Here is a 16736-nt window from a genome sequence, read left to right as displayed (position 1 = left end):
AGCAGCCAATTATATCATTCTCTGCAAACTTGTCTCCATAGTTTTCAAAGCAGCTATTGGTGGACTTCTTCCCAGTGCCTCTGTAGCCATAGGGGAAAGGCTTTTCACCTAGCTGAGTGCTGAGCCTTACACACTGTTCATTTAATCTTAAAAAATTTTCAATACTTCCTTCAACACTTTCTAAGCCAAATCATACTTGTAGTGTTTCTGAATCTTGCCAGTGTTAAAAAGTTGCATTTTTCAAAGAATTACAAGTACTTAAACCACATTTTAAATATTTTTGACATATATTTTCTTTATTTAAAAATTGCTACTTTGAGAAGTATAAAAATGACCAGAGTGGTCACAACTTTTGTGAGAGTACCTGCAAAACTGCCCATCTGATTTTAATGTTCCTGAAGCACAACTGATTAAATAATAACCCAGTTTCTTGCCCCTCAAAACCGCCTGGGCAATAGCAGAAAGGGCATCACCTGCCAGCTTGGAGGGAATGCAGACTTTCTGGCTCCCCCAGCACTCCTGAGTCAGAATCTGCATTTTACCAGGTTGACCTTCCTGCAGCTCCTGGTGGACTTTCCCAGGGGACGTGATGCTGCAGAACCTGGGGCTCAGAGTCATCATCTCACGTTGGTGGTTGAGCACTTGTTAATTTATGTGGCATCATGACTGGGTTTTTTCACCTGCATGAGCCTGTTAAATCCTGAGATTTGCCCTCTAAAGCAGGCATTCCTAGAGGCTCAGAAAAGTTGTCATTGGGCCTGCAAAAGTGTTACTGAGAGACAGTTTCTGGAGTCTGTATTTCCTAAACCTGAGAAAGGAAAATTGAGACACAGTCTGTGATGGCCTGGCCAAGGGTGAAATATTCCAGCAGCTCCAGCTCCTGGCATGGGCACACCCTGTGCTTCTGCCAGCTAGATGCCCTGTGGAGGACAGCAGAGCCACATTCAGGCCACAAAACTCAGCCCTCAGCTGCTGCTCATTCATGGTCTTGCTATGGCTTGCTGTGCAGGCCTTGGGAGGAAGTCATCTCTGACAGAGGTCAGGAAGAGCAGGTCAGGTTCCCATGTCTCACCTGCAGCCTGGCTTCCTGGAGTCTCAGTTATAAAAGAAATTCAGGGGTCTAGGTAACAGGAGTTGCTATACCAAAGTCGTGTGTGTCTGCACGCATGTGTGTAGCTTCAATTTCTTTAAATTTGATCATGAAAGGACTAGATATTCATTAGAAATCAATTCTAATCTTCCAGTCTTGCAGCCTTTAGGATATACTGTTTTAGTGGATTTTGAGAAGGGAAATAAAATCAATAATGATAAGTGATCTTTAGTCATTACATAATATTGCCATTTTCCTGCCTACGTCCCTCTGGTCTTCTTGGATGCTTAAGCATGAGTCTATGTTTGTCACATCGGGTACACCTGTAAAAATAACGACATTACCATGATAGGAAACTCACAACATGAAGATGACAGGAATCTACAATTTCCTGAAATGTGAGTTGTTGGGAACCATTTTGCGGGGAAAAAAAAATTACAGAGAGATTATAATAGTGTTTATTTTAAAAGTATCACATCAAAATTAATTTTGATAACTAAAGCAAAATTAGTATAATGATTGGGATTAATTGAAGTATTTTGCAAGTGTTTATTCACTGACTTAGCACTTGGAATGAGTCTTAGATAGGATGGATCTAAAAGGAGAGAAGATTCTCAAATTCACCAACTCTTCTTGATGCTGCCACAAGATTCCCCCCATTCTTTTAAAAATCAGGGCTCAATTTCAACATCCCACCCACTGCTATTTGGTAGAATTTTATCTCTATTTAGATATCATCCTATTTTCTCTTTCTTTACCACTGACATCAGCTTATTTCATATGATGCTATAATAAATGCATATAGTTTAAAAATATTGTTTTAGTTTGTTCATGAATTATTTCTCTTAAAGGGCTTATCTGGGGAAGTAATTTCTTGTGTCCTGTTCTTGCAGGAAGAATTTTGAATCGTTTCTCTAAAGACATTGGCCATATGGATGACTTGCTGCCCCTGACATTTCTTGATTTCATCCAGGTAATGTAACAGTCCTGTCAGAGTTCTCACAGGAGGAGCACAGAGTCTGTTTCTCAAGGTCTTTTCACAGGGGCTGAGGGTGATCCTTTAAGCCTGGCAATGTGTCCTGTTATCTTAAGTGAAAGGTCATGTTTGTAAGAGAAAGGTGCAGTTGTGATTGGGAGGCTGAGTTAACATGAGGAACACCTGGGGCAGGAGTGTCTACACAGTCACGTCAAGGTTGGTCTGAAGCAGTGACATGCTGGGTAAGTGGTTCTCCCTCTGCCTTCCAGGTGTCTGGCATGGATTCCTTTTACTGTGAGGGCATTTAATAACAGGATCACCTCTCATGGAAAGATAGCCTAGATGAACTAAATTATGTGTCTTATGACCACAGAAAAGAGAAAGTGTTAGTTGCTCTGTCATTTCTGATTCTTTGTGACCCCATAAACTGGAGCCACTAGTTTCTTCTGTCCATGGAATTCTTCAGGCAAGAATACTAGAGTGGATTCAGTTCAGTTCAGTTCGGTCACTCAGTCATGTCTGACTCTTTGCAACCCCATGGACTGCAGCAAGGCAGGCCTCCCTGTCCATCACCAACTCCCAGAGCTTGCTCAAGCTCATGTTTATAGCGTCACTGATGCCATCCAACCATCTCATCTGCTGTCATTCCCTTTTCTTCCTGTCTTCAATCTTTCCCAGTATCAGGGTCTTTTCCAATGAGTTAGTTCTTTGCATCAGTTAGCCAAAGTATTGGAGCTTCAGCTTCAGCATCAGTCCTTCCAATGTATATTTAAGACTGTTTTCCTTCAGGATAGACTGGTTTGATCTCCTTGCAGTCCAAGGGACTCTCAAGAGTCTTCTCCAACACCACAGTTCAAAAGCAGCAGTTCTTCGGTGCTCAGCTTTCTTTTAGCCATGCCCTTCTCCAGGGGTTCTTCTTGTGAGCCCCCAGGGAAACCCATTACCACAGAAGACAAGTATTTGTTGCACCATTTTTTTTTTTTTTTTTTTTTTGATAAGGCCAGGTGTGGTTACTTACAAAGAAAAGGTTAATAAATGATAAGTTGAAAAGTAATAGCTGAACAAGGACAATAAAGAGCAGTTATTGAGGATACAAAATCTTTAAGCCAATAATTTGAGTAAGGGATCAAAGTCATCTCAGAAAATGTCTTTTTGGTTTGTGTAAGCATTTCTTTTCAAGTGGAAATTGCTCTGTTGTAAGGTGTCTTTAAAACAAAAAGTTAGAAATACCACAGACATACCTTCTATCCAGCCTTTGTTTTGTCTGTGAACTTGAGATTCTAAAGAATGGTGTTGGATCCTCTCAGCTCTCATCTCCTCATTTAGAATGCTTATTTGGAATGATTTTTTGTTGTGGTTTAGTTCTGTCTGCTTTTTAGTGATTTAAGCTGTGGCAACTTTCCACATGTTCATTTTGGAAGTGAAATGCATTTATCAAAAGCTACACACAGAAATGCAGCAATGAATTTCTGTGCAGTGCAATCTACGACCAAAGGCTTCCACTGTTACCAGTGAGAAGTAAGCTGAGTCTCAGAGGCAGAGTACTTTTACTGCAAAGATATATCTTTTTATTTTTTCTTTGCTGCAAACTTATTTTGTAAAGGTGTCCTGTTGGGTTCAGCTATGTTACTTATCCCCAGAAGCAGTCTTTCAGTAAAGCAGTGTCACATCTTGACAGTGATTGCTAATTTGAAAAGATTTTGTGAAAGTTCTGTTCCTTAGCTACAACAAGCTAGGCCAAGGTTGGTTTTCCAAAGCTGGCTGGCCTGCTGTGTGCTTAGCACATGGTTCATTAGCCCTTATAATCAGAATCGATTGCATGTTTTTTTATGATGTATAGAAGGACAGGGATAGATACTGCCTGATTTCAGGATAAAACATTCTCAGTAATGAGGAGAGAAAACTTCAGTTTCATTGATTTCGGATCCCAGCTCCTTTGTACCTCCATTGATATCAATATACCAGTTCATGGTGCATGAAATAGAAAAGGTCAAATTGATCTTATCTTTGGAATATATTATTGAATAATCTTGTTTCGTTTAGTTAATTCAAAGGTCCACCACTTTTTTCGTTAGTCTCCCATAAATGCTCAAGAGTGTCATAACAGTAAGTCTTTACCAAGAAGAAGCAGAGCTTGAAACAGAGAATATGGAATAAGAAAATAAACATCTCAAAAAATGTTGACTTGCTGTCATATTCCTGAGGTGATCAATCTTTGGAAGGCCTAGAGCTGAGAAGAAAATACAGAGAGGACAAAAACTGTAGTAGGCATGAGGTTTATTGGCCATAGTATTTTTGAAAGTACATCTTCAAACAAAATAGACGTCAGATTCAATTATCTTTGTGGCCAGAGAAAAGCAACAGTCACTTTAGTACATGTGACATCATCACCACATCTAGAAAAAAATAACACCACTATAATACGTCCTTGGATATACGAGGCTGTTCCAGTGGTGAGCATGAATGGCCTCTAAGGGTCCAAATTCATTGGATTCTTAAGCCTTTTGGGCCTTAAATCTATGAATACACCATCTTTCCTCTCCCAATTGATGGCACCCAGAGTACACTGAAAGGTGGTAACAATGGGCTTAGAGTTTCTATTCTATTTGTCATACATAGAATGGTAAGCACTTTATATACATAATCTCATTTAATTCTCACCACCGTCCTTTTAAAGTGTTGATATATCCCAGATTTTCCTAAAATTAAGAGTGGGTGTATGGTCTTACCATCCCTGTCAATTTTTGAGAGAATGAGCCCTAATCCCTGTCTCAGATACCTCAATATTTGGCTAATGGGGATTTCTGCTCTAGGTGTAGGTTGTCATTCTCTGCAAACTAAAGAATTATTCTGACTGATGAAAATCACCATGTACTCTCAGTGACTTTATCTTAGAATTTTTGCACTTATTCATATGGAATCATAGGCTTTGGCTAGAATTCTCAAATGGTATGCTCCAAATAGATTATAAACATATTAAATAACGATTCCCCTTATTTCTTGGGGCATCAGGACTAGGGTCACTTGGTTCTGGGTCAACATGTTTCTTGTGTACACATCATTGTCTCTGTGCCGTAGTGAGACAGATGTGCAGAAGCATTGCCCATGGTGAGGTGGGCCATCAGATGGGCCTGAAATCCAATCAGATGGTGAGAATTGTGTGTGTAGCTTGGATTAGGCTCCTTGGAATTCCTAGGAATGTGGAAGGAAGAAATAAAATGGGCTTCAAGGAAGGGACGTTTATTGCACCCAAGAAATCTTCTGTTTCCTTCTTCAAGAGTGTTGACATTTTGCTTAGATACTATTGTTGCCTTCTACCAACTTCTGTAAAGGCTTTGAGAGAGCTGGCAATAAATAAAAGATGCACAAATATGTATACATATATATACACACAAATATAGATGTAAACCCATATATTATATACATATGTTTGAATAATATAATACTTAATCCTCTGTGAGACTGTATATAGTATGATCTGCAAGTAGAAAAAAAAAATCTTAGAGAAAGTCTATTTGAATTGCTTTAGAATTTAGGGGCATGAAATCTGAAGGACTTAACTTAAGCTAGGGAGCAGGAGCTTTGGAGAACAAGTTACCAGTCTATAATTGGTATTCAAGGAAAGAGCATTGGCATAGTTCCCTTCATTTTGATCTTACCTCTGCTTCCCAGGTTATCTGCCAGGCTGGGCTAATCATTAAAGGCTTTAAATTATATAGAAAAACAGATTACTGAAACTGGTGAATATTGTCCAATCAAATAATGTGAATCTGCTAAACTGTAATTGGGGTTTTTCCTAATTGAAACTTCAGCAGATATTTTCCCCCTGACAACCACTGATAACACCCCCAGTGACTTTACTTAAGATCAGATGTGGAAGGAGCTGGAAGGACCCTTCCCCATGAATATGAAGGTTGTAAAAGGGTGGGATGCACAGTTAAAGCAGTGGTTGTTAAGAAATTGTTCATATGTAGGTCTAATAGAAGAGAGAACAGACAGCCCTGTTTTCCCCCATTTATGATTAGAATTTATTCTTTCAGAATTCTATCCTCTTAACTTTTTTTTTATATTGATACCATGACACAGATGCAGTTTTGGTTCACAAGGGTTCTTGGCCACAGAATCACAATTCTGGACATTTCCTCCTCCTTCCAGACTCCTCTACCTGCAGTGGTGGGTCTGGAATTCCATGACTGCAAACTGTTCCTGGCTTTCTCCATGACCTATAATACCTTAGGAAAACTTAGGACACCACGTGGCCTTCCAACTTCATGTCCTATCTGTAAATAGAAATGATAGTACTTACTTTGCTCATTCACAAGGTAGTTGTGAGGATCCTCTGAGAAAGCTGATCAGGAAGAGCTGTTACCGGGGTCCAGCGCCAGTTGGATCCAGGGATTCCCTTGGGAGGACGGCGTTGGCGTAAAGGATAGCACAGCAGAGAGATCAGAGGCTTGATATGACTGGTTTACATGGGAAACTAATAAAGTTCGTGACACCGAACTTGCTAGGACTATGGAGGCCGCAGGCACTCTCTTGAATCGCGGAAGGTGCCCCCCCTTAGGCACCTTCTTGAGTGGGTCTTAGAAACCCAGGCAAATAAGTAGTCTCAGAGAGCCCCCACGCTCCAGTCATTCATCCTGAAGGAAGAACAGAGAAGAAAAGGAAGGAAAAGGAAGCAAGAATGACATGGTGAGACCAAGCCTGATGAGCAAGGCCCACACTTTATTTTCCAAAGTAGTTTTTATACATTAAGTTGTGCATAGAGGATAATGGGGGAGGGGGGGTGGGTAGAGTCATGCAAGGTCAGCAGTCCTTGATCCTTATCGAAGCCAGGCTTTCTTTCTGCAAACTTATCATATGCAAAAGCTTTAGGTGATTTGCATCATCTTCTGGCCAGGAGGCCTGTTAGCATTTTATGACCCTTTCTTCAGAAAACTTATTTTTCTCTAAAGGTGATTATTCTAAAGACAGGCGCCACCCTCTGAAAGCATTAGATAAAGTTGCATTCGTATAGGGCAAAAGTGTGGTGGGCTATAACAAGAAAAGAATTAACTCAAGGGTCCAAGGTTATAAACATTAAAGCTATTACTTACATTTCTATATACCAACTATATTAATCAATACACTCCCAGGGACATAGTAGGTAAGGGATATGGAAACTTGGCAGCAAGCATTAGCTCAACAAAGAAATCCTGTACTAATTCTATTCTAACAATTTTAACTCTCTGAGAAGATCTGCGTTGTTAGAATATCTTAAGCTTCCCGTACCTCTCATGGTTGGGAGGCTGTGAACAATCACATGCATAGCTGCAGGAATCTGAACAAACCTGTCAGGCAAGCTAGAAAGTCATCAGAGGGGTTTGAATTGAAACACTCCTATTATGCCCAGGAGACTTATTAACTAGAGCTCTAAGCTAATTTTCTTCAGAGAAAGGTGGTCGGGGATAGCCCCCGGTTAATGTCAGAGGAGTTGGTAAAAGTCAAAAAATAGTAAAACAGACAGATTCTGGTTTTGGAGTAGACGCTCAGGCAGATCCAGGGGGGCCCTTGAGCCCTGACTCGCCTTGCCTATCAGGGCTCTCCCGCATGACCTTGTCATGGGTGGGAACTCCCGTGCTGGCTCCCGGCAAGCTGTGAAATGATAAAACACAAATCTCTGTGATACAGGCATTACCTACCAACCCATCCCTTAGAGATGCATCAGGGCCAGGGACCCTGGGTGACAAGTTGGCGAGGCCCTGGGCTGGTGAGCACAGGATTCAGGTGCTGGTGCTGAGAGGACCCAGAACAACCAGTGTTAACTCAGACAAGCATCTCAACGTTCTTATCCCAGCTTCTTTTTGGTCAAAATTTCCATCAACTGTGATTCTGACAGAATGTGGTTCACTGGAGAAGGGAATGGCAAACCATTTCGGTATTCTTGCCTTGAGAACCCCATGAACAGTATGAAAGTGCAAAAAGGTAGGACACTGAAAGATGAACTCCCTAGATCAGTAGGTGCCCAATATGCTACTGGAGATCAGTGGAGAAATAGCTCCAAAAAGAATGAAGGGATGGAGCCAAAGCAAAAACAACACCCAATTGAGGATGAGACTGGAGATAGAAGCAGGGTTCGATGCTGTAAAGAGCAATATTACAGAGGAACCTGGATTGTTATGTCCATGAATCAAGGCAAATTGGAAGTGGTCAAGCAGGAGATGATAAGAGTGCACATATACATTCTATGAATCAGCGAAATAAGATGGACTGGAATGGGTGAATTTAACTCAGATGACCATTGGATCTAATACTGTGGGCAGGAATCCCTTAAAAGAAATGGAGTAGCCATCGTGGTCAACAAAAAAGTCCAAAATGCAGTACTTGGATGCAATCTCAAAAACGACAGAATGATCTCTTTTCGTTTCCAAGGCAAACCATTCAATATCATGGTAATCCAAGTCTATGCCCCAACCAGTAATGCTGAAGAAGCTTAAGTTGAACAGTTCTATGAAGACCTCTAAGACCTATTAGAACTAACACCCAAAAAAGATGTCCTTTTCATTGTAGGGGACTGAAATGCAAAAGTAGGAAGTCAAGAAACACCTGGAGTAACAGGTAAATTGGCCTTGGAGTACAGAATGAAGCAGGGCAAAGGCTAATAGAGTTCTGCCAAGAGAATGTACTGGTCATAGCATACACCCTCTTCCAACAACACAAGAGAAGATTCTACACATGGACATCACCAGATGGTCAACACCAAAATTAGATTGATTATATTCTTTGCAGCCAAAATGGAGAAGCTCTACACAGTCAGCAAAAACAAGACTGGGAGCTGACTGTGGCTCAGATCTTATTGCCAAATTCAGACTGAAATTGAAGAAAGTAGGGAAAACCACTAGACCATTCAGGTATGACCTAAATCAAATCCTTTATGACTATATAGTGGAAGTGAGAAATAGATTTAAGGGACTAGATCTGATAGAGTGCCTGATGAACTATGGACGGAGGTTCATGACATTGTACAGGAGACAGGGATCAAGACAATCCCCAGGAAAAAGAAATGCAAAAAAGCAAAATGGCTGTCTGAGGAGACCTTATAAATAGCTGTGAAAAGAAGGGAAGCTAAAAGCAAAGGAGAAAAAGAAAGATATACACATTTGAATGTGGAGTTCCAAAGAATACCAAAAAGAGATAAGAAAACCTTCCCCAGTGATCAGTGTAAAGAAACAGAGAGAAAAAATAGAATGGGAAAGACTAGAGATCTCTTCAAGAAAATTAGAGATACCAAGGGAACATTTCATGCAAAGATGGGCTCGATAAAGGACAGAAATGGTATGGACCTAACAGAAGCAGTAGATATTAAGAAGAGGTGACAAGAATACACAGAAGAACTGTACAAAGAAGATCTTCATGACCCAGATAATCACGATGGTGTGATCACTCACCTAGAGCCAGACATCCTGGAATGTGAAGTCAAGTGGGCCTTAGGAAGCATGACTACAAACAAAGCTAGTGGAGGTGATGGAATTCCAGTTGAGCTATTTCAAATCGTGAAAGATGATACTGTGAAAGTGCTGCACTCTATATACCAGCAAATTTGGAAAACTCAGCAGTGGCCACAGGACTGGAAAATGTCAGTTTTCATTCCCATCCCAAAGAAAGGCAATGTCAAAGAATGGTCAAACTACCACACAATTGCACTCATCTCACACGCTAGCAAAGTAATGCTCAAAATTCTCCAAGCCAGGCTTCAACAGTACATGAACCATAAACTTTCAGATGTTCAACCTGGATTTAGAAAAGGCAGAGGAACCAGAGATCAAATTGCCAACATCTGTTGGATCATCATAAAAGCAAGAGAGTTCCAGAAAAACATCTACTTCTTCTTTATTGACTATGCCAAAGCCTTTCACTGTGTGGATCACAACAAACTGGAACATTCTTCAAGAGATGGGAATACCAGACCACCTGAACTTCCTCCTGAGAACTGTGTATGTAGGTCAGGAAGCAACAGTTAGGACTGGACATGGAACAACAGACTGGTTCCAAATCGGGAAAGGAGTATGTCAAGGCTGTATATTGTCACCCTGATTATTTAACTTACATGCAGAGTGCATAATGTGAAATGCTAGGCTGGATGAAGCACGAGCTGGAATCAAGATTGCCAGGAGCAATATCAAGAACCAGAGATATGCAGATGACCCCACCCTTATGGCAGAAAACAAAGAAGAACTAAAGAACTTCTTGATGACATTGAAAAAGAAGAGTGAAAAAGTTGGCTTAAAGCTCAACATTCAGAAAACTAAGATCATGGCATCCAGTCCCATCATCACTTCATGGCCGGTAGATGGGGAAACAATGGAAACAGTGACAAGCTTTATTTTCTTGGGCTCCAAAGTCACTGCAGATGGTGACTGTGGCCATGAAATTAAAAGATGTTTGCTCCTTGGAAGAAAAGCTATGCCCCACCTAGACAGCATATTAAAAAGCAGATACATTACTTTGCTGACCAAGGTCCATCTAGTCAAAGCTATTGTTTTTCCAGTAGTCAGGTATGGATGTGAGAATTGGACTCTAAACAAAGCTGAGCTTGGAGAATACTCTTGAGAGTCCTTTGGACTGCAAGGAGACCAAACCAGTCAATCCTAAATGAAATCAGTCCTGAATATGCATTGGAAGGACTGATGCTAAAGCTCCAATACTTTGGCCACCTGATGCAAAGAACTGATTCATTGGAAAAAGACCCTGATGCTGGGAAATATTGAAGGCAGAAGGAGAAGGGGATGATAGGGGATGAGATAGTGGGATGGCATCACCGACTCGATGGGCATGAGTTTGAGCAAGCTCCAAGAGTTGGTGAACGACATGGGAGCCTGGCATGCTGTAGTCCATGGGGTCACAAAGAGTCAGACATGACTGAGCGACTGAACTGAACTGAACTGAATACTTAGTCTAATGATAGAAGGATGGCTGTATGTTGGGCGTTTAAATGTGTTGTAATGGCACATGACATGGGCTTCCCAGCTCCATGACTTAGTCTCCATCAAGTTGCTTCTTCTCACCCTGTGCCTCACTCCTCCATTTCTAAACTTAGAAAATACTATTACTGAATATTTTACACTGAATTTGTAATTAACCACTTCTTTATCCCTACATGCATAGCTAAGGTGTCTGGATTCCTTATCTGTGATACCTGCTCACTCATCTTTTTAGTAACACCTGATGACTCCTGATAGTTTGGGATTCAACTCCTACTCTCTGAACCTCAAATATTCTAATCTGTTGAAACTAGTCATGCCTGCCTCAAAGGACTACTGAGTGTATCAGAAGAGCTGATACCTAGAAAGTTCTTATCAAAGTGTTGGTGCATGCAACAAATATCATGAGGGCCAACTATAATTTTATTTCTTTGGAAGGGAAAGCATTCCCTGCTGTTCGAACAAGTTTTTCAAGGAAAGGAGTTTAATCTTAAGAGCAAATCATTAAAGTTTATCTTTGGAAAGTATCCTTGACATGCAGGCCTCTGTATTTTTGCTATTTCAGACATTTCTACTTGTGATTGGTGTGGTGGGTGTGATGGTGGCTGCAATTCCTTGGATTTCTATACCTGTGATTCCCCTTGGCATCCTTTTCTTTGCTCTTCGGCGATATTTCTTAGAGACATCACGAGATGTGAAACGCCTGGAATGTACAAGTGAGTACCTGGGCTCTCAGTTTGGGATGACAGTGCGTGCTGGCTTCCATTTGTATGGCAATTAACCAGACCCCTGAAATTCCTTAGACTGTTCTGTGGAATTTCTTACTGTTAACATTAGGTGATTGAAAGTTATGGCCCCTGAGAGTAGGTTTGGCCCTTAAGGTAAATGGAGCTGATGGTGGGTCATCTGCACTTTGCATTTTAGCCCAAGGAGGACAGATGTGAGCACCATGAGGACAGGGACCATTTCTGTCTTGTTCACGACACACTTTCTTACACAAGAGTATCCACCCTGTGAATACTGTTCTTGAAAGTATTTCATCATGTTGGAACTAATATAGAGGATTTTTCTTCTCCTGAAGTTACCAGACCTGACAAGGAAAGGAAAAGATTAGGAGACCTCAGGAAATACATGTCAGAAGTGATATATTTGAAAAATACATTGTTTAACACATTCAAGTAAATTGTAATTGTTAAATGTATTGAAAAGATGTGTGTTAGTCATCAGTTATGTTGACTCCCTTTGTGACCCCATGAACTGTAGCCCACCAGGCTCCTCTGTCCATGGATTCTCCAGGCAAGAATACTGGAGTGGGTAGCCATTCCATTCTCCAGAGGATCTTCCTGACCCAGGTGTTGAACCCAGGTCTCCTGCATTGCTGGTGGATTCTTTAATGTCTGAGCCACCAGGGAAGCTCTATTGAAAAGATAAGCCCTGTTAGTTTCAGGTTTGTTCTTTATTATTACCAGTATTTGCGTGACACCACACTGTTTGTATACTCCTTTCTCAAAACTATTTATATAAATGATGCTGAAAATAATCCCCTATGAGAACACAGGATGGGGATCTGTTCAGTATGCATTTAGTTGATTACTCCATACACCTTCCTAGTTTTAGAATAATGGGGAACAGGGACTTCCCTGGAGGTCCTGTGGTTGAGAATCTGTGCTTCCACTGTGGGAGCCACTACTTCAGTCCTTGGTTGTGGAACTAGATCCTGCAAGGTCTTGGTTTTGGCTGCAAGGTGCAGCCAAAAAACAAAATAATGGGGAACACATTTTATGATTAATTATTCTATTCTACAGGTAATCACAGATGATGGAAGAATTGAATTTATGTCATTCTTAATGCATACATTTCATCAATATTAATAAATAATGAAGAAAATACATTGTTACATATTTTTTAAGTTATAAAAACAATAGCTAAAAAGTAAGGAGAGAATATGTTTGTAGCAGAGACCTCAAACATGAATAATTATTGCAAATTAATACCAACTTTACTTTCTAGAAACCAAGCCAAGAACAGAAGCATATTGAATCCTATGATTCTCTGTACTTACCAAATGGAAAAAAGTCTCAGTTAATCCAGTCAAAGGAGTTTTGTGTGTGTGTGTGTGTGTGTGTGTGGCAATTGTGTGTTTTGTTTTTAATAGTAAACACTTGAGGTACTTATCTTTATTTGTGAAAAGGATAGTGATCACAAATTTCATAAAATCTATAAAAGAAATTTGCATTCATCAAGAGAAGCAGGTGACCTCCCATGAGGTCTGGTCTTGTGAGGTGTTTTGGATGGAGGGAGAGCAGTAGAGTCCAGGTGTGTGTGACATTCTGCTGATGACTTGGTAGGATGGTAGGACCTGGGAGGCAGAAGAGGAAGCGATAAGCTCCATCCAATCTTCTGTGTAGTCAAGGTTTCAGATGTTTTATACTTTGAGGCCACCCATGAAAGGAAGTCATTCAACAGTTTTGTTGCAAAACAGGTCTATGGTACGTTCAAAGAGGGTTTATTCCAGAAAAAAATGTTTGACAGAAATTTTTGCCGGGGGACAAGGGCCATCACCCATTCATATGAAAGTGGAGAGAAGAATTTCTCCTGAGGCTTTTATCAAGAAGCAGTACAGAATTTTCTCAATATTTGATCTGGAGAGTCTGAGGACTTTGGCACCATCACTGTGGAATATTTGGATTTTTTGCACCTAGTAGGCTGCAGTAAGTTAGACAATGAGTTTAATCCAGGTACTCCTCCTGCACACCCCAGATAACCACATGTGGTGGCCAGTTGATTAGAACTGTTTATGTTTTCTCTCTAGCTGCTGGCGGGTGGTAGTGTTCAGTCCCTAATTCAAGTCCAAGACCTCATGGTTCTGCAGCACACCAAGCTTCTCCGTTCCTTCATTACCTCCCAGAGTTTGCTCAAACCCATGTTGGCTGAGTTGGTGATGCCATCCAACTATCTCATCCTCTGTCATCTACTTCTCCTCCTGCCTTCAATCTTTCCCATCATCATGAATCTTTTCCAATGAGTCAGCTCTTCACATCAGGCGTCAAAGTAGTGCAGCTTAAGCTTGAGCATCAGTTCTTCAATGACTATTTAGGGTTGATTTTCTTTTAGGATGGACTGGTTTGATCTCCTTGCAGTCCAAGGGACTTTCAAGAGTATTCTCCACACCACAGTTCAAAAATATCAGTTCTTCTGTGTTAAGCTTTCTTTATGGTCCTACTCTCACATCTATATATGACTACTAGAAAAACCATCAGTTCAATTCAGGTTCAGTCCTGTCTGGACCTCTTTGCAACTCTATGGACAGCAGCACGCCAGGCCTCCCTGTCCATGACCAACTCCTGGAGTTTACTCAAACTCATGTCCACTGAGTCGGTGATGCCATCCAACATCTCATCCTCGTTATCCCCTTCTCCTCCCACCTTCAATCTTTCCCAGCATCAGGGTCTTTTCCAATGAGTCAGTTCTTGGCATCAGGTAGCCAAAGTATTGGAGTTTCACCTTCAGCATCGGTCCTTTCCAATGAATATTCAGGACTGATTTCCTTTTAGGATGGACTGGGTTGGATCTCTGTGCAGTCCAAGGGGCTCTCAAGAGTTTCCTCCAACACCACAGTTCAAAAGCATCAATTCTTCTGTACTCAGCTTTCTTTATAGTCCAATACTCACATCCATACACGACTACAGGAAAAAATATAGCTTTGACTAGATGGACCTTTGTTGGCAAAGTAATGTCTCTGCTTTTTAATATGCTGCTCTAGTTTGGTCATAGCTTTTCTTCCAAAGAGCAAGCATTCTTTTAATTTCCTGGCTGCAGTCCACCATCTGCAATGATTTTGGAGCCCCAAGAAAATTAATGTCTCTCACTGTTTCCATTGTTTCCCCAAAACCATGAAGTTATGGACTGGATGCATGATCTTTGTTTTCTGCATGTTGAGCTTTAAGCCCAACCTTTTCACTCTCCTCTTTCACTTTCATCAAGAGGATCTTTAGTCTTTGCTTTCCTGCCATAAGGGTGATGTCATCTGTATATCTCAGGTTCTTGATATTTCTCCTGGCAATCTTGATTCCAGCTTGTGCTTCCTTTTAGCCCAGCATATCCTCATGAAGGTACTCTGCATGTAAGTAAATAAAGCAGGGTGACAATATACAGGCCTTGATGTACGTCCTTTCCCGATTTGGAACCAGTCTGTTTGATTCATGAACAGTTCTAATTGTTGCTCCGGACTGCATACAGATTCTCTCAGGAGGCAGGTAACGTGGTCTGGTATTCCCATCTCTTGAAGAATTTTCCACCGTTTGTTTGTGATCTACCCAGTCAAAGGCTTTGGCATAGTCAATAAAGCAGAAATAGATGCTTTTCTGGAACTCTCTTGCTTTGTCCCATAATCCAGCGGATATTGGCCAATTTGATCTCTGGTTCCTCTGCCTTTTCTAAAACCAGCTTGACATCAGGAAGTTCCTCGGTTCACATATTGCTGAAGCCTGGCTTGGAGAATTTTGAGGATTATTTACTAGCGTGTGAGATGAGTGCCATTGTGTGGAAGTTTGAGATTCTTTGGCATTGCCTTTCCTTTGGGGTTGGAATGAAAACTGACCTTTTCCAGTCCTGTGGCCACTGCTGAGCTTTCCAAATTTGCTGGCATATTGAGTGCAGCCACTTACACAGCATCCTCTTTTAGGATTTGAAATAGGTCAGCTGGAATTCCATCACCTCCACTAGCTTTATTGGTCCGGGATGCTTCCTAAGGCCCCACTCTGATTTCCCACATTCCAGGATGTCTGGCTCTAGGTGAGTGTGATCACCACTATCGTGGTTATCTGGATCATGAGAGATCTTTTTTGATTAGCCTTCTGTGTTTTCTTCGCCACCTGTCTTAGCTATCTTCTGCTTCTGTTAGGTCCCCATACCATTGGTGGCTCCTTTCATTGCTGTCCCGTCTTTGCATGAAATATTCCCTTGGTATCTCTAATTTTCTCTGAAGAGATCTCTAGCTCTCTACACAAGCTTCTTGTTCTTCATCTATTTCTTTGCATCCGAATCACTGAGGAAGGTTCTCCTCTTATCTCTCTTTTGCTATCTCTTTGGTACTCTACATTCAACATGGGTATATCTTTACGTTTCTCCCGTTGCCTTTTGCTTAACTTCTTTCATAGCTGTTTGAAAGGACCTCCTCAGACAACCATTTTGCCTTTTTGAACTTCTTTTTCCTGGAGGATGGTCTTAATCCTGCCTCCTGTACCAATGTCAGGAACCTCTGCCCATAGTTCTTCAGGCATTCTGTCTATCGGATCTAATCCCTTGAATCTATTTCTCACTTCACTGTATAAATCATAAGGGATTTGATTTGCATCATACATGAATGGTCTAGTTTTCCCTATTTTCTTGAATTTAAGTCTGAATTTGGCAATAAGGCATCATGATCTGAGCCACAGTCTGCTCCTGGTCTTTTTTTTCTGCTGACTCTATAGAGCTTCTCCAACTTTGGCTGCCAAAGCATATAATCATATGACCTTCAGTGTTGGCCCATCTGGTGATGTCAATGTGTAGAGTCTTCTCTTGTGGTGTTTGAAGAGGTTATTTGCTATCACCCAGTGTGTTCTCTTGGCAAAACTCTATTAGGCTTTCCCCTGCTTCATTTTGTACTCCAAGGCCAAATTTGGCTGTTACTCCATGTGTTTCTTGATTCCTACTTTTGCACTCCAGT

The 16736-nt window shown here is 41.1% G+C and overlaps 1 protein-coding gene across 1 annotated transcript in view; it reads left to right on the top strand.

The window, feature by feature from the left end:
• Positions 1–16736, top strand: part of LOC109567086 (ATP-binding cassette sub-family C member 4-like) — a 149472-nt gene that overhangs the window by 126178 nt on the left and 6558 nt on the right. The window contains exon 20 of the mRNA XM_070799972.1: positions 1984–2063. Coding sequence (XP_070656073.1) covers positions 1984–2063 — 80 coding nt within the window. The remainder of the gene's footprint in view (positions 1–1983; positions 2064–16736) is intronic.

The sequence above is a fragment of the Bos indicus genome, chromosome 12 (genome assembly GCF_029378745.1).
Source record: "Bos indicus isolate NIAB-ARS_2022 breed Sahiwal x Tharparkar chromosome 12, NIAB-ARS_B.indTharparkar_mat_pri_1.0, whole genome shotgun sequence".
In the NCBI taxonomy this organism is placed as follows: Eukaryota; Metazoa; Chordata; class Mammalia; order Artiodactyla; family Bovidae; genus Bos; species Bos indicus.
The sequence above is the reverse complement of the archived record's forward strand: the minus strand, read 5'-3'. Positions and strand labels throughout refer to the sequence as shown.